Consider the following 20751-nt stretch of genomic DNA (forward strand, 5'->3'; position numbering starts at 1 on the left):
AGAGCTCCCCTGGTGGCTCAGACAGTAAAGAATCCGCCTGCGGTGTGGGAGACCTGGGCTCAATCCCTGGGTTGGGAAGATCCCCTGGAGGAGGGCATGGCAACCTGCTCCAGTATTCTTGCCTGGGGAGAATCCCCATGGACCAAGGAGCCTGATGGGCTACAGTCCATGGGGTGGCAAAGAGTTGGACACAACCGAGCAACTAAGCACAGCATGTGATGGGTACCATCTCATTTAATTGTTACCACTGAGTCCTTCTTACATACATTAGCTTATTTAATCCTTAGACCAGATCCATGAAGAAGAGATTATGATCATTTTCAAACTGGACACAGTGAAAATTACAATCAACATGCCCAAGGCCATGGGAAAAAGTGAAAGTGTTTGTCGCTCAGTCGTGTCCGACTCTGCAACTCCCCCAGCAAATCTGGGGGTTTAACCTGAATGCCTCCCAGCCTCCGCAGGAACTGTCCAAGAGCCCCCCACCTCCCAGAAATTCACGGGACCTAGTTTGTCAGACGTTTAGGGTGGTGGCCATTAAAGGGTTGGTGAGGATAAGAACATGAAATAAAGAACTCACTTGAGAACTGAGGTTACTGGCAGGGTGTTCAAATTCCATGACTGGCACCCGAAGGGCAGCATCAGAAAAGATTGAGGCAGCTGCTTTGCATCTGTGCTGGGAGACGCAGGGAAGGGGCCTGGGTGCCTGCATGTTGATGGAGATGGGAGTGGAAAGGTGCAAGGACACAGGCTTCCGGGACGACCCTGCTGGGGCCAGGCTGGGCGGCCCCCAGCTCTGCCTCCAGGCCTCGGTGTCCTCAAGTGTGCATGCGCACTTAGTTTGTGTCGTGTCTGACTCTTTGCGGCCCCATGGACTGTAGCCCACCCGGCTCCTCTGTCCCTGGGGATTCTCCAGGCAAGAATACTGGAGTGGGTTGCCCTGCCCTCCTCCAGGCGATCTTCCCGACCCAGGGATCGAACCCTCATCTCTTACGTCTCCTGCATTGGCAGGCGGGTTCTTTACCACTGGCACCACCTGGGAAGTCCCCTGACCAAACCCTGAGGGGGTGGATCTGGACGCACATGCAAGCCCCTCCCGCTGGCCAGGCCGTGCTGGGATGGACGGGGAGGTGGGTGAGCTGCAGTCAAATCAGACGGAGGCCTGGAGTCCAGGCTCCCCGTGCCTGGATGTTCTGCAGGGCTTGGGGCTACCCTGCCTCTCCCCCTGTATCCATAGCTCCCATCCCCCGAAGAGCCCTGAAACACCCACTTCATGTGGCATCGTCCACACAGAGCCAGCAGCCTGGGGGTGCCGGGCGGGAGACGGGGAAGTCACTGTGTGCCCTGTTTTCTCCTCTGTAAAGGGGGGGGGTGAGGCCAGCCACCTTCCCAAGCCGCTGCAGGGCTGCAGGAAAGTGATGAGGGGGACGAACTTGAACTTGGGAGCTGTCCAGTGCCCCCTCCCCCACTCTCACCCTCGGGGCTCTGACCCACAGGGTTGGCCAGGGTGAGGGGCCAGTGCAGGGTGACTGGGGCGCCCGTAGCCCCAGTAACAGAGAGCGAACAATTCCTCTGAGCTGACAAGGGCCTTTCAGGGCTGGGCGGGCCAGGGCGCCCACGCCTCCCAGCCTCCCGATGACACAGATAAGGAGAGATTCATGTCTAAGCCGGGCTTCATTCCAGGGACGGACAAACCAGTCTGCCACCTCTCAACAAGAGAAGGCTCACCTTTCCCCAGCGGTGGGGGAGGCTGGGGTCGTGCCGGAGCTCCCCTGACCCTCCTCTGCCTCGCAGGACTGCCCGGTGCACCAGGGCTCTGGGAGCTCATTCAGGGCCTGTGGGGCTGACTGCCCTCAGACCCTTGTGCCCAGCAGAGGACTGGGCACCCAGCTGGCAGCGTGGGGCGACATTGGTTATACTCAGGGTGTAAATCAGTCCTTCCCCCACTTCCTGCCACCCTTGGGTGGGCAAAGTGGCTACTCGTTCTATAAACCTTCCCCCGGAGGCCAGGAATGGGTCCCTCATCAGGGAACCAGCCTCACGGGTCTCGAATGGAAACCATCCAGGGTGGGAGCATAACTGGAGTCTGTCTCCGTCTCTGCAGGGCTGGGTGGCTTGGCCCAGGCACTTGCCCTCTCTGTGCTCAAAAGCCTCAACTGAGGAGCTTCCCTGGTGGTCCAGGGGTTAAGCATCCACCTGCCTGGATAAAACTGGAGCCTATTGTACAGAGTGAAGTAAGTCAGAAAGAAAAACACCAATACAGTATACTAACACATATATATGGAATTTAGAAAGATGGTAATGATGATGACCCTATATGCGAGACAGCAAAAGAGACACAGGTGTAAAGAACAGACTTTTGGACTCTGTGGGAGAAGGCAAGGGTGGGATGATTTGAGAGAATAGCATTGAAAAATGTATATTACCATATGTGAAATAGATCACCAGTCCAGGTTCGACGTATGAGACAGGGTGCTCAGGGCTGGTGCACTGGGATGACCCAGAGGGATGGGATGGGGAGGGAGGTGGGAGGGGGGTTCAGGATGGGGACACATGTACACCCATGGCTGATTCATGTCAATGTATAGCAAAAAGCACCACAATATTGTAAAGTAATTAGCCTGCACTTAAAATAAATAAATTAAAAAAAAAAAAAAAAAGAATCCACCTGCCAATGCAGGGGACACGGGTTTGATCTCTGGTCCAGGAACTAAGATTCCACATGTCACAGAGCAACTAAGCCCATGTGCCACAGCTACCGGGGCCCACAAGGAGCCACCACAGTGAGAGGCCCCCTCACCAAACAGAGAGTGGCCCCCACTCGCCAGCGCCTGAGGCCACCCTTGATTGCCCCTCTTATCCACACCTGACCCCTAGCCCATCAGCTGCATCCTGGTGGCTCAGCCTTCATCTGTGCCCCGCTGCCTCCGCTGACCCCAGCCGCCCCACGCCTTGCCCCTCCCAAGGGCGTCCAGTGTGAACCAAGATGAACTTTGCACCTTGGAAGAGCCACGCTCTTCTACTTACACTCATTGAAGAATTTTTTTTTTTTTACATTTAAAAGTTTGATTTTCATTAAATAAAAAACAAAACCAGGTTATGCCAAATTCTAGGAAGAATTGAAAATGCTGGTTTCCCCACACTTTCCCTGCTGCCTTTATTCTTTTTTCTTTTTCTTTCTTTTTAAGTGGAACAAGAGTTGATTGAAGGGCTTCCCAGGTGTCTCAGGGCTGAAGAATCTGCCTGCCAATACAGGAGATGAGGGTTCAATCCCTGGGTCAGGAAGATCCGCTGGAGAAGGAAGTGGCAACCCACTCCAGTATTCTTGCCTGGAAAATCCTATGGACAGAGGAGGCTGGCGGGCTGCAGTCCACAGGGTCACAAGAGTCAAACACGATTTAGCAACTAAACAAGAGCGATAATTGATTGACAGTATTGTACCAGTCTCTGCTGTGCAGTGAAGTGCATTTGAAAACTCTTTCACTTATTCACTCATCAAACACTGATGGGCATGTGCCCCACCCAGGGCCCAGGAGTCCCTGTAACAAAGAAGAATCTATCACAATCCAGGAGAGGCTCTTAGTCTGGGGCTCAAGGGAGCAAGACACACCACTGGCATGATGTCATCCCAGTAGCTATGTCATGCGCCATGGAGGGAAGACTTTCCGGAGGAGGAGGGATTCGGGCCAAGTGTCCATGGAGATGCATGGAGCACAGTGGCCACGCAGTGGGCACAGCATGTGCAAAGGCCTTTGGACAGCAATCTGAGGGCAGCAGTTAAGATCAGCCTTGAGAAAGCATCAGTTGTTGATATCAAAGTTGAGGAACACAGCCAAAGCCCTCATCTTTGGAGTCGCACAGGGCACGAGAGTGTGTGGGGAGCTTGGGGATGTACCAGGGTCCCGTGAGGCTGGCGCTTGGGCTGCGGGGGTTGATGGAAGGCTGAGAGGTGGGAGGGAGCTCACTGGCCACACAAGGGCCTTGGAGGCCAGGATAGGAAGCATGGGCTTTATCCTGAGGAGGGCCAAGGGCAAAACCGTGGAAGGGTTTTACATGAGGAAGTGACATCAGATTTGCACTTTAGAAATGCCACTCTGGTTTCCGAGTAGGAGGAGGCCGGCCTGTGCAGTGGTTAGGGTGCCGAAGCTGGGGCCCTGTGATGGCATGGCTCTAAAATCTGCTCCCTACTTCCTGCCTGGGGGCCACTGGGCATGTCCATCTCTCCTGCACAAGAGCGTCAGGCACTGTGCTGGAGTGAAAGAGCTTACAGTCTAGTGGGCAGTCAACCTCTTTGAGCCTCAGTTTCATCATCTGTAAAAGGGGGGTAATATTCGTACCTGCTTCCCAGACTGGATGTGATCAATGAGTTAATATGCGTAAAATGCTCAGTAGAGTCCCTGATACGTGAGGACAATTATTACCATATTACTAGTCCAGACAGGAGGGTGTAGACAGAGCCAAGTGTGTGTGTCACAGGACTCACCATTCATTGGAGTCCTAATAGCTCAGTTGGTAAAGAATCTACCCACAGTGCAGGAGACCCCAGTTCAATTCCTGGGTCAGGAAGATCTGCTGGAGAAGGGATAGGCTACCCACTCCAGTATTTCTGGGCTTCCCTGGTGGCTCAGCTGGCAAAGAATCCGCCTGCAATGTGGGAGACCTGGGTTCGATCTCTGGGTTGGGAAGACCCCCTGGAGAAGGGAAAGGCTACCCACTCCAGTATTCTGGCCTGGAGAATTCCATGGACTGTATAGTCCATGGGGTCGCAAAGAGTTGGACACGACTGAGCAACTTTCACATATCGCATAACCCCCAGTATCTCAGAACGTGACTGTAACTGGAGACAGGGTGTTTAAAGAGGTGGTAGGGTTACATGAGGTCACTGGGGTGGGCCCTAAGTCAGTGTGACAGACACCCTTAGAAGAAGGTGAGATTAGGACCCGGACATGAAGACGGGGACCAGGTGAGGACACAGGGAGAAGGTGGCCCCTGCGAGCAGAGCAGAGAAACTCAGATGCGACCAGTCCTCCTGATCCCCTGATCCAGCCCGCCAGGCTCCCCGACTGTGAGAAACTGAGGTTCTGTCCTTTAAGTCCCGGCGTCCCACCACACCCCAACCTGTGATGTTTGTCATGGCAGCCTTAGCGAAGTATGGAGAAGGAAACGGCAACCCACTCCAGTGTTGTTGCCTGGAGAGTTCCATGGACAGATGCTACAGTCCATGGGATCACAGAGTCAGACACCACTGAGCGAGTAACACTTCAGCAAAGTAACACCGCGTGCCGGCAGGGTAGCAGGACCAGCGAAGAGAGATGGATTTGAGCCACGGGGGAGACTGGTGCGCCCAGCACATAGTCGGCCCTCAGTGCATACCTGTGGAGTGAGGTTGGAGCCTCTGTGAGTGAGGACTGGAGGAGGCAGTTCTCGCCTGACAGCGCCGGGCTGAGGGTGAAGGGCTGCAGGGTCTCGACAGTGCCCAGCTCCCCAGTCACGCTCACCTCGACCACACTTCGCGCCTCAGCAATGCTGGGGGCACCTTGAGTCCTTCTGGTTTACTAAAAAAAACAAAAGCTTTAGATAGAACAGGCACTGCCTCTGAGGACCAGAGCCACGGCCCTTCGGGCCCCCCGGGGATGTTCTGCAGGGTGTGGGGTTGGAGGTGGGAGGCGTGGAGACGGAGAGAGGGACGGGGCTGCTGAGAACAATTTGGAGCTGGCGGTAGATGGGTGAACTGCTTTGAAAGTGACTGAATCTCCACGCATGGAGAAGTTTGTCTTCCAGAACACCACAGAGGCAGCCAAGACCAAGTGCTTGCTGGGGCGGTGGTGAGGATGGCCCCCCGCTTCTCTGACATCAAAGAAAAGAGTTGTGGAAACCAGTTCCGGCCTCTCTGGCCCTTGGAGAAACATTTCTGGGTCAAGAATTTGCAGCCTATAAATTCCCCATATTTGAGATTCAGAGGAGGCCTGTACAGGGCTGGGTTTGTATAACCTTTCACCTCACGTGACTTCCTGCTCCACAACCTCCCAGCAAGCACGTAGTCTAGGCCAGGGTTCAGAAAGATGGTCTGATGGATTGAGATACATGGACAGATTTAAAGACAGGTGGAACTAACATAGTGCTGTAGTCAATGATACTTCAAAAAGAAACAAAACTAAATAAACAACAACAACAAAAAAACTCATAGAAAAAGAGATCGAATTTGTAGTTACCAGAGGTGGAAAGTAGGACAAGTGGGAGCTGGATGAATGAAGGCAATCAAAAGCTACCGACTTCCAGTTATAAGACACATAAGTACTAGGGTTGTAACCTACAGCATGTTTAGTCGCTAAGTCGTGTCCAACTCTTTGCAACCCCATAGACTGTAGCCCACCAGGCTCCTCTCCCCGTTGGCACTTCCCAGGCAAGAATAATGGAGTGGGTAGCCAAACCCTCCTCCAGGGGATCTTCCCGACCCAGGGATCGAACCCACATCTCATCCACTGGCAGGCGGGGTCTTTACTGCTGAGCCACCAGGGAAGCCCAGGATGCCAATTATCTCAATAAAACTTGGAGTAGAAAAATTGTCAGACAGAAGACTCAGGGTCCTGGAATTGGCCTGATCAAAAGGTGATTTTTTTTTTTTTTTAGTCTTGAAAGATTTTGTAAAGAATACTTTAAATAATTGGTATGATGGTTTAATACTTTAAAAACGTTGACAAATTCTTGAAAAACTACTGATTTCCATTATGTAAAACAATTCTAAGGCCCTGTAATACAAAATGTTTGGATAATATCTCTGAATTGCTCTTACAGTCAAATTGTGTTTTTGCTTTCTGAGAGGTTCCATATGTTTCACTCTTCAAAGGGGAAATGTTTTAAAAATTGGTATTTGCCAAAAAAATTTCTGGAATGTTCACATGGGCACCCAGGCTGTAGCAGGAGGACCCTGGCAGGGGGCTGGCCTCTTTGCCACAAGTTTCCCTCCACTGAGACCAGCGTGAGTGTCTCCCAGGCAAAGCTGCCCCCATGACTCAAATATCCCGAACTTTTTCCCTCTTCAGAATCTGCCAAACACAAGTCAGCATCTTTGAAGTGGAAACTTGTTTACAAATCCAAAACGTTTTTCTTTGCAGAGCATTTTTGGGCCTTAGCAGATTATTATTTTAACTTTTTTCCCCAAATATTTTCTCCATATTTGGGCAAGGCAAGAGACCAAGGACTTTTGGTTTGTCTTTTTCATAAGAAACTGCAGTGTCTCGGAGAACGCAGTGGGTTCCCGGACCTTCTCTCTCTCTCTCCCGGGGGTTTCTGGGCTGAGCCTTCAACTTCCGCTCTGCTGGCCTCTGACAAACTCTGGTCCACACACCGTCGCTGGACAAGAAATGTCAGTCCATAAAAATTTCTGGAGGAACACCCCACCCTTTGCTCAAGAGTTCTTTATCTCGGGCGTTTTCTGTTCCCTGGAGATAAGGATCTGTTCTTCCACTTCTTGGCAGGTCAGAGCTGAGAGGCCATCAAACCCCCTGAGACATCAGGAGAGGGACGATGCGTTTGCGCCTTGAGAAGAGAATCTTTTTCTCCCAACATTTTCACTTTGAAAAATTTCAAATCTACAGAAGCATTTCAAGAAGAGGACAGTGACTATCCGTACTTACCAGTTGCTGACGTTACACTGCGTTTGCTGTGTCTCTTACTTCCTGTTTCTCTCCTTATATATGTGTGTTTCAGATCCTGTGAGACCTCACCCACGAGAATTCAGCATGTGTCTCCTTCTGTGCTGTGCGCTCAGTCATGTCCAACCCTGCAACCCCATGGACTGTACCCCACCAGGCTCCTCTGTCCGTGGGGATTCTCAAGGCCAGAATACTGGAGTGGGTTGCCATGCCCTCCTCCTGGGGATCTTCCCAACTCAGGGATCGAACCCAGGTCTCCCACACTGCAGGAAGATTCTTTACCAGCTGAGCCACCAGGGAAGTCCATGATTACTGGAGTGGGTAGTCTAACCCTTTTCCAGGGGATCTCAGCGACTCAGGAATCGAACTGGGGTCTCCAGCATTGTAGGCAGATTTTTTAGCAGCTGAGCTACCAGGGAAGCCTGCGTCTCCCTCTGCAGAACCACAATCCAGGAAATTTACTGTCTGATCAATATCATTATCCAACACGCATTCCGTAGCTCAAATTTCTCTCACTGTCATGCTAGCTACCGTAGTGTTCGTTAGAGCTTGTTTTGTTTTTCGGGGTGTGTGTGTGTGTCTGTGTGCTTTTGCTTTGCCACCCTCACTCAGCATGTGGACTCCTAGCTCCCGAGAACAGGAAGCTTGTGCCCCTCGCAGTGGAAGCTTGGTGCCTTAACCACTGAACTGCCAGGGAAGTCCCAGAGTGCTTCGTTTTTACTCAGGAATTCATCAAGGATCACTCAGTTCACTTAGCTGTTATGTCTCCTTCAAGCCACAGTAATTCTCAGCCTTCTGCTTTGTCATTTAGTTTTTGCTTTTGCCTTTTATGACATTTTCAGAGCATCCAGACCAGTTGGTTTGCAGAAAGTCCCTCAATTTGAATATGTCTGATTGTTTGCTATAGATTTGATTTCAGTTGGACTTTTGGTCAGGAAATCCCAAGCTGATGCTGAGCCCTTCCCAGAATCACAATGCCAGCAAGCACAAGTCCATCTCGTATTGGTGACATTAGTGAAAGTGAAAGTCGCTCAGTCGTGTCCGACTCTTTGCGACCCCATGGACTATATGGTCCATGCAATTCTCCAGGCCAGAATACTGGAGTGGGTAGTTTTTCCCTTCTCCAGGGGTGTCTTCCCGACCCAGGGATCGAAGCCAGGTCTCCCGCATTGCAGGCAGATTCTTTACCAGCTGAGCCACTAGGAAAGTCCAAGAATACTGGAATAGGTAGCCTATCCCTTCTCCAGCAGATCTTCTCGACCCAGGAATCGAACTGGGGTCTCCTGCATTGCAGGCAGATTCTTTACCAGCTGAGCTACCAGGGAAGCCTTATTGGTGACATTAGGTCTTATTATTTTGTTAAGTTGGTGTCCTTAGATTTCTGCATATCTTCTTCCCTAAAAATATTTCACCCTCTGGTTTTAACGTCTCTTTTTTTCTTTTTGGCCATGCTACGTGGCTTGTAGGATCTTAGTTCCCTAACTAGGCACTAAAGAGCCTCTTGATAAAAGTGAAAGAGGAGAGTGAAAAAGCTGGCTTAAAGCTCAACATTCAGAAAACTAAGATCATGGCATCCAGTCCCATTACTTCATGGCAAATAGATGGGGAAACAGTGGAAACAGTGGCAGAATTTATTTTTTTCGGACTCCAAAATTGCTGCAGATGGTGACTGCAGCCATGAAATTTAAAGACGCTTACTCCTTGGAAGGAAAGTTATGACCAACCTAGACAGCATATTAAAAAGCAGAGACATCACTTTGTGGACAAAGGTCCATCTAGTCAAAGCTATGGTTTTCCCAGTAGTCGTGTATGGACGTGAGAGTTGGACTATAAAGAAGGCTGAGCGCTGAAGAATTGATGCTTTTGAACTGTGGTGTTGGAGAAGACTCTTGAGAGTCCCTTGGACTGCAAGGAGATCCAACCAGTCCGTCCTAAAGGAGATCAGTCCTGGGTGTTCATTGGAAGGACTGATGCTGAAGCTGTAACTCCAATACTTTGGTCACCTGATGCAAAGAAATGACTCATTTGAAAAAACCCTGATGCTGGGAAAGACTGAAGGGAGGAGGAGAAGGAGACAACAGAGGATGAGATGGCTGGATGGCATCACCGACTCAATGGACATGGGTTTGGGTGGACTCAGGGAGTTGGTGATGGACAGGGAGGCCTGGTGTGCTGCAGTCCATGGGGTTGCAAGGGGTCAAACACGACTGAGCGACTGAACTGAAGCAGGCACTGAACCCAGGGCCCTCGACAATGAGAGCTAAGAGTTCTAACCACTGGACCACCAAGGAATTCCCTGCATCTTTTAAGATGATTCTTTCTTGAATCACTTATTACCAGGATGGCTGTAAAATAGTGATTTTTGGTTTTGTCATTCCCTCTGCATTTATTCACTGGTGTTCTTCTTTGAGGAAGAATTTCCCCTTTTCCTATAAAACACTTTGTAGGACTTCCCTGATGGTCTGGTGTTTAAGACTCCATGCTTACAATCCAGGGGGTACAAGTTTGATCCCTGGTCAGGGAACTAAGATCCCACATGTGGCACAGCACCCCGCACCCCCAAAAAAGTTTAAAAATACTTTAAAAAGTATCAGTACTCATGGATTTGTACTGTATCCAATGGACTAAATGTGTTGCTTTAGTATTGATTTTGTGCTCAAATCCCCCCCCCCCCAATCTGGCCATTGGGAGCCCTTTCAAGATCCTTCTGTCCCATTCCCATCATTCTTCAAGAGCATCTTTACTTTCTAGGCTCCTCTGGACTTACCCCGTCTCAGTCCTGGAGTGGCCATCTCTCCAGGGTCCCCGGTGCCATTTACTGCGGAGTGGAGTTTGGGGGTCTGGGTAAGTTCCTTGCAGCTGGCTGTCATTCCTTCTAGGTCCTCTCGGGAGACAGAGCTCAGGAGTCATCTGTTACTGTTTCATAACAAAATTCCTAATTGAGAACACCACAGAGTTCTCTTTCCCATCACTCCAAATCTCCCTCATCCTATGGTGAGAACTCGGGTCCTGACAACACCAGTCCCAGGGGACCCCAAAGTTGCTTCCCAAATGTTCTGCCTCCCACCCCACCACGGCCTCATGAGCAAGGACCAGAGTCTCTTTGTCCTTAGAGGACTCTCCACCAAGGGATCGCAGGCACACAAAGTCCCTCAGATACAGCCCTTTTCTTCAAGTGGTTATGTCATCAATATCATACACAGATCCCCTAGCTACTGTTGGATTCCAATTTGCATTTTCTTCCATCTTTTTACTTTTATTTCTTAAATGTAAAATCTAATATTTAGGGTGTATTGGGAGATGTGCACGATTTCTGACTCTGAAGGGAACCCTATGGTCCCAACAATACTGTCAAAGCCCCACCCCTCCACCCCCCCACCCCACCCCCCCACCCCCCCACCCCCCCACCCCCCCACCCCCACCCCCACGAAGCAGGCCTTAAAATTCTGCTCCATTCCTTTTGAAACAGCCCTGGACTGGGCGGCAGGACTCCTGCGCTCTGTCAGCCTCGGGGCCCACCGGCGGCTTTGGCAAGTGCCTGGCCTCCCCGGACCTTGGCCCTGCACCTGTGAACTGAGTCACACCAGAGGTCTCCGGACAGCTCACGCACCCAGGGCTTCAAAGTTTCCACGCACCGCTTTCACCCGTTAACCTGTTTCACCTTCACAAGAGCCCAGTGAGTGGTACACAGTATCACAGGGTTTCCATAAACAGAATTCCATAGAGGAATTAAGGGCCTCTCTACAGTATGGAAATAGGCTCAGAGAGGGGCAGGTTTGCCCTCAAGGTCTCATTAGGTGAGAAACGCCCTGAAAACACCGCTCCATCCTCAGTGCAAAGCGCTTAGGTCAGGGGACCAGGGAAGGTTCAATGGGGATGGATTTGTGCCCTAAGCACCTCGCGGTCCTCGGGGAGCCCGGGCCGGGTTTATGCAAATCTCCTGCGAGGAGGCCGGGGATTGGCTGGCTCTGGCGGGGGCGGGGCGTGCCCTTGGCCCAGGGCCGACAGGTGCGCGCCGCGGGAGAGGCGCGGTCCCAGCTCGCCCCCTGGACCGCCGTCCCGTCCTGTCGCAGCTTCTCCCAGGCGATGCCTCCGCTCTGGGTCGTGCTGGCCCTCGGCTGCCTGCGACTTGGCTCTGGTAAGCGGGGAATGAGTAGGGGGGGGTCTGTGCCCACCGTGGACGGGGCGTGTCCTGCGCCCCCGATTCTCCTGAAGGGTCCTGAGAGGCACCTGGATGGGAACTTGACTTATTCACTCCAGGAATAGGCGTGGGTGCCCTGCTCTGCTCCAGGCCCTGTGCAGGCTCTGGGGACCCAGACACGACTACTAATAGCTAACATTGATTAATAAGCTTTCTCTGATGGGGATTCAAGGGCTCTGTGCTGGCTGTTACAAGAGACAGGCACACAGTGGGCTGCCGGAGAGCAGAGGACGGTCCAGACTAGATTCATGGTGATGCTTTGACTCGGGAGGGGAGGCACATTTCAGGCGAAGGAGCAGCACGGGACGAGGGGGGCGGCAGGGAATCTCCCGCCCATTGTCCATTGGTGTGGCTGGAGCCTGAGGTCAGCAGGTATGCATACAGGTCAGGCTCAGGACCCATGAAGCAAGGCCCAGAGCTTCAGGGCCTCACTGCCCCTCCAGAGAGGCTGGACCCTGTTGGAGAGCAGTGGGGAGCCCCCAAGGGGCCCAGCGGGAAGGGGTTGTAGTCAGCTTTGCAGATCAGAGAGCAGAGGGTGGGGGAGGGCTGGTTACCAGGCTCCAGGTGAAGAGGGTGGACTCAGATCGGCGAAATGCATGGGAGGGGCTGTGGGGTTCTTGGCGCGACCGGATGTCTGTTGAGGGGAGCGAGAGGGCAGCAGTTCAGCCGGATTGCCCGGTTTCTGGTCAGGATGGCTGGGCAGGGGCGGGGGCTGGGGAGGGGAACAGGGGCTCTCCCCACGTCTGAGACAAGCTCCTGAGATGGCCTGTGGGGAGAGTGAAACCCAGCGCCTGGCACCAGCAGATGCTCACTAACTGCAGACCTGCACGTGCGGGCGTGCAGATGGTTGCCCCTGGGTGTGGGCAGTTCTGCCGGGGGTCAGCTCCCATCCTCACTGCCTCCTCCAGGTGTGAACCTCCAGCCCCAACTGGCTAGTGTGAACTTTGCCACCAACAACCCCACCCTTACCACAGTGGCCTTGGAAAAGCCCCTCTGCATGTTTGACAGCTCAGCGGCCCTCCACGGTGCCTACCAGGTCTACCTCTATGTGCTGGTCGACTCGGGTAAGGGTCCTGCTGCCCCCGGGCTGCTCTGAAAGGGGCTTTGACCTTCTGTGGGTAGGAGGGGAGGAGACAAGGCGATGGGGCTCCATCCATGCAGGCATCCAGGCACCTCACTAACACGCTCTGGTGTCTGCTCTGTGCCAGCCCTGGGCTGGGTACATCTGCCCTGGAGGGATATCTAGTCTAGAGGGGGAAATAACAGCATTGATCACGGAGCACTTACGTCCTGCATGGTGCTTTGCAGACCTTAGAGTTAATCGTTACAACCTTCCTGCAAGGTGTCTGTTAGGATAACCGTCACAGGGGCAAATAATCGGGGCCCAGAGAGGCAGAGTGACTCATGGGAGCTCCTGAGCTGGAGAGCAAATCAGAGTCTCTGGTCCTCAAGCTCAAGTCCTTCCCAAGGCTTCCTGAGGTGGTTCGAGATCAGTGTTTGGGAGATGTGCTGGCTCTGGGCCAGTCCCGCCTGTTCACTGGCAGCGATCCTGGGGTCCGGGAGGAGGAGCCCGATGGCCGCCTCTTAGCTTTCAGCCATTTACAACACTTCATGTAGGGCCATGATTTTACTGACTGCCTACCCATGCCCAATCCCAGTCTGTGGGCACTGCGGGGTGTTTTCCTCCTGTTTCACAAAGGGTCTAGAGAGATACAGTGAGTGGTCCAAGATCACCCAGCAAGTAAGGAAGAGATCCCAAGACCCAGCTCGGCACTGGCGCAGAGAGGATGCTTAAGGGACGTTTGTTGAATGACTGAGTGAGTGACTCAGCCTAGCACTGCCTCCACAGCCAGCTTCAGGAACGCCTCTGTGCAGGACAGCACCAAGACCCCTCTCAGCTCGACATTCCAGCAGACGCAGGGAGGGAGGACAGGGCCCTACAAGGCCGTGGCCTTTGACCTGACCCCGTGCAGTGACTCGCCCAGCTTGGATGCCGTCCGGGATGTGTCCCGGGCCTCGGAGATCCTGAACGCTTACCTGATCAGGGTGGGCACCAACGGGAACTGCCTGTCGGACCCCAACTTCCAGGGCCTCTGCAACCCACCCCTGTCCGCAGCCACGGAATACAGGTGAGTGTGAGCAGCTGCTGGAAGGCGGCAGGTGAGCCCCAGCCCCGACTCGGTGCAGGGGAAGGGGGCCACCTAGAGCCGAGTGAAGCGTCAGAGGCCACATTCCTTCAGAGCCTACCAGGTGCCAGGACCATCCTGGGTACCATGAAGGATTCCTGGCTTCCTGGGCGGGCAACCGTGCACAGGGCCCTGTGCTCAGAGGGACTCCCTCTTGGCCTAATGCCCTGCCATCACCATCTTGAAATCCTTAATGTTTAAACAAGGGGCCACATTTTCCTTTTAGCCCCGGGCCCCACAAAGTACACACCTGACCCTGGCCCATCACGTGTAGCAGTTGGTTTGACAGGGAAGGAACGGTGGTCCCGAAGCAGGAGGGGGTCACTTTGAGAAAAGCTGGGGTTCAGTGTGGAGACTTCTCTCCCTGCTCCCCACAGTGTACCCTATCGTGGCCCACCCCAGCACCGAGGGTCCCTGATTCATCTTCACACCTATGTCCTGAGCATCTTCTCGGGGCTGAGTTGGGGGCTCAGCCGTGACCCAGGCCCAAGGGTCTTACCCAGTGCCAAGCCTTGACTATACCCACTCCAGTTCCCATGGGGATGCCTGGACGGGGGTCTCTGTACCCTCTGGGACACACCTGGGCCCAGGCCATCACTCAGCTCCATCCTCTCACAGAGCCCTCTCCTCCCCTCGCCTTGGCCTCCAGGCAGGACTTGAGTCCTGGACATCCTCGCCCCGCCCTCAACTCTTACCTCTGACCTTGTTCTTAATGTGAGAAAACCTCTCCCTCCTACTTGACCCCACCCCACCTAGGGGACTCATCCCAGCCTCTGAAATTCCCATCTTCAAACCTGTCGAAGCAGGGGATTAAGCAAAATGCTGGATGGTATGAAGATTTTAAGGGTCTTCATTTTTTTTTTAAGTGTCAAACTAGAGGCTGTTGATTTCCTTGATCTCAGAACAGTCATCCTTTTTAACTGAAGGTGAAGAAGGCCTAAGGCTATGGGTATTCTGTACTGGTCACCTGATCTTCCTTTATGATTTGCAACACTTGATTGGGATTTTCTGCCTATAAAGTTAGCCCTTATCAGAGGGCAGCGGGGTTGCAAATAGATATTATTCCCTTGTTGTTTTTTTTTTAAGTCACTTTTGTGAGACCAAGGACCAGGCTAGGAATAGAGGAAGGCAAAAATGCAAGGAGGACAAATGGGTCAATATTCAGCAAATCAGCTATGTTTGTAATATATGCAGCAGAGAAACAGAGGGGCTCCCAGAGGGAGAGCGTAGACTCTGAGGGCTTCGTGGAGGAGGTGTCTGAGCTGGGGAAGCAGCCCAGGGGGAAGGTGATGCCGATGCAACGTCCAGCAGCAGCAGCCTGCTGCCAGAACGCCCCCCTGCCACCCCACCCGTTGTGGCCACCTAGATTTTCATCTCCCACAAGTCCCAGTTCTGCCCCCAACCCTCCAACCCTGCCCTCACCCCCCATGGCCGAGGCTCATGGGATGGACAGAAGTCATCCCCACTCCATTTCTTTCCAGGTTCAAGTACGTCCTGGTCAATGTGTCCTCGGGCTTGGTGCAGGACCAGACCCTATGGTCGGACCCCATCCGCACCGACCGCCGTAAGTGGTGGGGGTGGGCCGGGGGTGGTCCTCAAGGGAACCTGGGCAAGCAGACTCAAGCTGTCACTTGGAAAATTCTCCCCAGACACGGGCGGGTCACTGGATTAATAATTTTCCCCGAGACCTCATCCTCGCCCGCTCCCTCCCTCCCTTCCTCGAGGGCCACATCATGTGACACAGGAAGGTGGAGGACTTGTGGGTGTTTGGGCCAGCTGGTGTTACGGGCTTCCCTGGTGGCTCAATCAGCAAAGAATCTGCCCGCAATGCGGGAGACCTGGGTTCAATCCCTGGGTCAGGAAGACCCCCTGGAGGAGGAAATGGCAACCCACTCCAGTTTTCTTGCCTGGAGAATTCCAGGGACAGAGAAGCCTACTGGGCTACAGTCCATGGGATTGCAAAGAGTCGGACACGACTGAGCGACTAAGGTACACACTGGACAGGCATAACTGGAGACAGAGTCAGCCGGCATCTTAGCCCTGATGATGCATTTACCTCCAAAGGGCAGAGAGGTTATCGTGCATTTAGACCCTAACCCGCCCACCTGTTGAACCCTGCCAACGACACCATCATTATCACGTAAGATGGATCCAGAGGCATCTCAGCCACAGGGGCAGGAACCCTGGAGGCAGCAGGGTGCCATTCTCCTGGAGATCCCTGTGGTTTTTCTAAAGTGGGAAAAACCCAAGCATCTGCCTGTGGTCCTGCCTGTCTGTTCTCAAGCCTCCAGCTGTGTTCTCAACACAGATCTGAGGTTTATAAATTCAGAATCTTGTCTGTTGAAGTTTATGGGCAACAGAAGCGATTTCCAAGGGTAATTTTGATGACCCGTGACCCTAATTTTAGACCTCCCCAGGACTTCCCTGGTGATCCAGTGGTTAAGACTCTGTGCTTTCGCTGCTGGGGGCCCAGATTCGATCCCTGGTCGGAGAACTAAGATGCCACAGGCTGTGTGGCACAACCAAAGAAACCGAAAACCCCGCTGGAGATTCACAGTGATCTCCTGGGTCAATCAGGGCTCTGTGAGGTCGCCTGAGGTCACAGGGCCAGTGAGGGTGCAGACGGGCAGGCCTGGGTGCGACTGGGTGGTCCCTTCCTACCCTCCGGTGGCATAGCCATGCTCCGTGGTCCCACTGGATCAACCCGGCCCTGGAACCAAGAGTCCCAAGTTCAATCCCAGCCACTGAGCCTCATTGCTGTGTGAGCCCTTCAGGACCTCAGTTTTCTCATCTGAGAAATGGGAAGGACTATGCTTGCCCAGCTTCCCTAGCAGGGCTCCTTTGGGCAGTCCAGACGAAAGCCCCAGGCCCTGCTCTCTAAGGGCAGGGCCTGGAAATCAGTCCCTGTGGAGAGCGTGCCCTTGGGGACCAGACAGTCCTACGGCTTGAGGCTGGAGTCTTGAGTCCCGTTGAACAGGCACTCAATATCCCTAAGCTGCAGTAAGCCATCTGCAAAACAGTGTCTCATGGGATCTACCTGCGACACTGGACGGGAAGCGGCCAGCTCATAGGAGGACCTATAATGGTTTGTCCACTTAGTTCCAGTGGGTGACACTGGTGAGAGCAGAGGAAGCCCACAGACCCCCTGGCTCCATCAGATTAGGGACCTTTCAGTTCAGTCGTTCAGTCGTGTCCGACTCTTTTCGACCCCATGGACTGCAGCACGCCAGGCATCCCTGTCCATCACCAACTCCCGGAGTTTACTCAAACTCATGTCCATTGAGTCGGTGATGCCATCCAACCATCTAATCCTCTATCGTCCCCGTCTCCTCCCGCCTTCAATCTTTCCCAGCATCAGGGTCTTTTGCAATGAGTCATTTCTTTGCATCAGGTGGTCAAAGTATTGGAGCTTCAGCTTTGGCATCAGTCCTTCCAACGAACAGCCAGGACTGATCTCCTTTAGGATGGACTGGTTGGATCTCCTTGCAGTCCAAGGGACTCTCAAGAGTCTTCTCCAACACCACAGTTCGAAAGCATCAATTCTTCAGCGCCCAGCTTTCTTTGCTCCGCCTGTATTTTGTTTATAATCTGTATCCCATCCATCTTCACTGGAAGACTTGAGACCGTTTATCATTTAAAATCATGCAAAAAGACAGTGATAAGAGGGCGAGAGTAGAACACGGGAGACAAAGCTGGGGAGTGGAATATGGAGGCGAGTATAAGTCCACCTCAGACCCAGGGGGAGGCACTAACCTGGCCTCGCTTCATCCCTGAGATTTTTGGCCGCCAAGGCAGGCATCCCCCGCCCCCCATCCCTGGGAGGAGGCTGGGTGGTGCAGTGTCCGGGGAGTGACCGCCTGCCTCCCGCAGTCACCCCGTACTCGGCGATAGACACGTGGCCGGGCCGGCGGAGCGGGGGTATGATCGTCATCACGTCCATCCTGGGCTCCCTGCCCTTCTTCTTGCTCGCTGGCTTTGCTGGAGCCATCATCCTCAGCCTCGTGTGAGTACCTGCCAGCTGGGGGCGTGGGGGGAGCAGTGCTTGGGGATATACCCTACGGGAGGCTCTTTCGAGGTGGGGAGAGCCTGGGAACAAAGCTGCCTTCTGCCCTGGGTGGGGTGGGGGTCCAGTGAGAGGGGAGCAGGGTCCCGGGGAGTCCCAGGTCAAGTCTTCAGGTGGGTAAGAGGGGCTCAGCGCCGAGGCTCTGCGGGTAGACCCCAGCTCCGACACAGCTGTGCATCTTGGGCAGGGATCGGATTGGGCTGGCCGAAAAGTTCGTTCGGGCTTTTCGTATCATCTTATGGAAAAACCCAAACAAACTTTTTGGCCAACCCGATATCTTATCCTTCTATGCCTCGGTGTCCTCTTCTGGAAAATGGAGATTCTGATCAATATTGTCTGCCCTGTGGAGTTGTGAGGGATAAGTGAAATATTCCCTCTACTATACGGCTTATTGAGCCCTTAGGCGGTTGTTGTTCAGTCACTCAGTCGTGTCCAACTCTTTGCGACCCCATGGACTGCAGCACGCCAGGCCTCCCTGTCCTTCACCATCTCCCGGAGTTTGCTCAAATTCATGACCATTGAGACGATGATGCCATCCAACCATCTCATCCTCTGTCATCCCCTTCTCCTCCTGCCCTCAATCTTTCCCAGCATCAGGGTCTTTTCTAGTTTCAGGGTGGAATCCAGGTACTAAACAGGTCTTAGCTTTTGTTATCAGGATGGGAACACTGAGGTCTGTGGTGGGGAAGGAGGCCCAAGGTCACACAGCCCGTTAAAACAGAGCTGGCCCCGAGCTCCCAAGTCACCTGCGTCCATTGACAACTCTGATGTGCGTCTATTTAGGTTAGGACTGGAGGGGTCCCCTGGGGTGTCTGGAGCAGCTAACAGAGCTGCCTGATGGGAAGACAGGCATGCAGTCAATCCAGGATGGAGCAGGGAGTGAATCAAGGCATCCATGGGTGCAGATGCTGTGGGAATCCAGAGGAGGGCAGTGCAGATCCTCCCTGGAGTATCAGGGTGGGCTTCCTGGAGGAAGGGACGGCAGGAACAAATTCTTATCAGGACTGGGATGAATTGAAAACTCATGTGTGGTGTGCATCTCAGCAAGAGAGGCAAGAGACCCAGGCAGCTTCAAAGAAGGAGAGGGGGATGCTTGTCCCAGTGCGGGTGGAGAGGGTGGATGGAAAAGCTTCTTGGAGTGGGTGAAATTAAGTGGAAAAGTAGAAATTAGCCAGGCAGATTTAAAGACATGTGGGGTGGTTGAAGGACGGAGTAGGGAGATGGCAGTGACCTTGGAAATCAGATTGCATTCTGACATTTAGGTTAATAAAAACAAATAGTAGATGAGATTAGCCACCAAGGAACTGGTCTGTCTGGCCAGATCTGGGAGCAAGTGGGGTGTGGTTACGTCCCTCCCTCCCTTTGGGCAGCATCCTAACCATGGTCCTGTTATCTGACTTCAGTCTGGCTCTTCCATTGGTCTCTCCTACCTCCTGCATCCCAGTTCCAGCTGCCCCCACGTCCCCATTCTTACCCCAGACACACCCCAGTCCTTCCCATCAAATGCCTAAGATGCCTTTCTGTGCCTCCACTCTCTTCCTTTAAGGCCAGACTAACTGTCCCCTTCTCCAGGAAGCCCTCCAGTGGCTTCCCTCCCTGGACTTGTCTACTCTGCCTGGTCATTGTCTGCTGTAGTCTGTCTCCCATAGGATCTGAGCTCTTTGGGTCCATTTGTCCAGCTCAGTAAGACTTGTAAATTGTCCACACAGTTCCGAAAGAGTGACACTTTCCTTAACGCAGGGCCTGGCACACAGGAAGCACTCCAGAAAGACTGGTCTATTGAATGAAGCCCTAAGGTGACCTCTGTGAAAGCCATGTCTAAGTAGAAAGGTCCCTGCCCAGCTGAGGGGTGGGGTTAGCTCTGCGGCCCTAACCCTGGCTCTGTTCATCTCCTCTGTCAGGGACAGGGGCGATGCTGACGGGGCAACAAGCCACGACTCCCAGATCACGCAGGAGGCTGTCCCCAAGTCCCTGGGGACCTCGGAGCCCTCATATACGTCTGTGAACCGAGGGCCGCCCCTGGACAGGGCCGAGGTGTATGCCAGCAAGCTCCAGGACTGAGCCCGGGCGCCTCTTCTGGGCAGCCACAGTCCCACTGAGGGCCTTTCCCGGGGGCCTGCGGGGGACAGTGTTCACACCTGGACCCCATCCAAGGCGAACAAACGCAGGCCGGTGGACCCAACTGCAGGAAAGCACTTAATAAAACCTTCCCGAGACTTTGAGTTCAATAAAGATGTACAGAATGACTGAGTGAGATGCTGAATGAATGAATGAGTTGCTGTCATTTTGAGGGGTTGCATTGTTTCTCTAGAGGGTGGGGGAAGGGGGCTAGCTTTCAGTCAAGGCGAGCGTGCAGAGAATAAGGAGATCAGGGCTGGTGGCACACCTTCTCCTCTGGAAGATGGGAAATCAGCGCCCCCATGGGCTCACGGGAGCTTTAGGGGCCAGCCCCATGACAGGTTCAAGTACATCCTGGTCAGTACGACCTTGGGCTTGGTGCAGGACCAGACCCTATGGTCGGACCCCATCCGCACCGACCGCCGTAAGTGGTGGGGGTGGGCTGGGGGTGGTCCTCAAGGGACCCTGGGCAAGCAGACTCAAGCTGTCACTTGGAAAATTCTCCCCAGACATGGGCAGGTCACTGGA

General features: G+C 53.4%; 1 protein-coding gene across 2 annotated transcripts; it reads left to right on the forward strand.

Annotated features, from left to right (window-relative positions):
• The first annotated feature begins 11741 nt into the window (after positions 1-11741).
• On the forward strand, positions 11742-20166 carry UPK3A (uroplakin 3A). 2 transcript variants are annotated; one of them, XM_081484333.1, is made up of 6 exons: positions 11742-11793; positions 12765-12920; positions 13706-13985; positions 15524-15606; positions 17913-18045; positions 20007-20166. In XM_081484333.1, the coding sequence occupies exons 1-6, from the start codon at positions 11742-11744 to the stop codon at positions 20164-20166; spliced, it is 864 nt and encodes a 287-aa protein (XP_081340459.1). The 2 variants fall into 2 exon arrangements, with proteins under 2 accessions (XP_081340459.1, XP_081340460.1); XM_081484334.1 differs by lacking the exons at positions 13706-13985; positions 15524-15606.
• Positions 20167-20751: the final 585 nt, after the last annotated feature.

Source organism: Giraffa tippelskirchi, chromosome 4, assembly GCF_054371585.1.
Source record: "Giraffa tippelskirchi isolate mGirTip1 chromosome 4, T2T-mGirTip1v1.2.pri, whole genome shotgun sequence".
Classification (NCBI taxonomy): domain Eukaryota; kingdom Metazoa; phylum Chordata; class Mammalia; order Artiodactyla; family Giraffidae; genus Giraffa; species Giraffa tippelskirchi.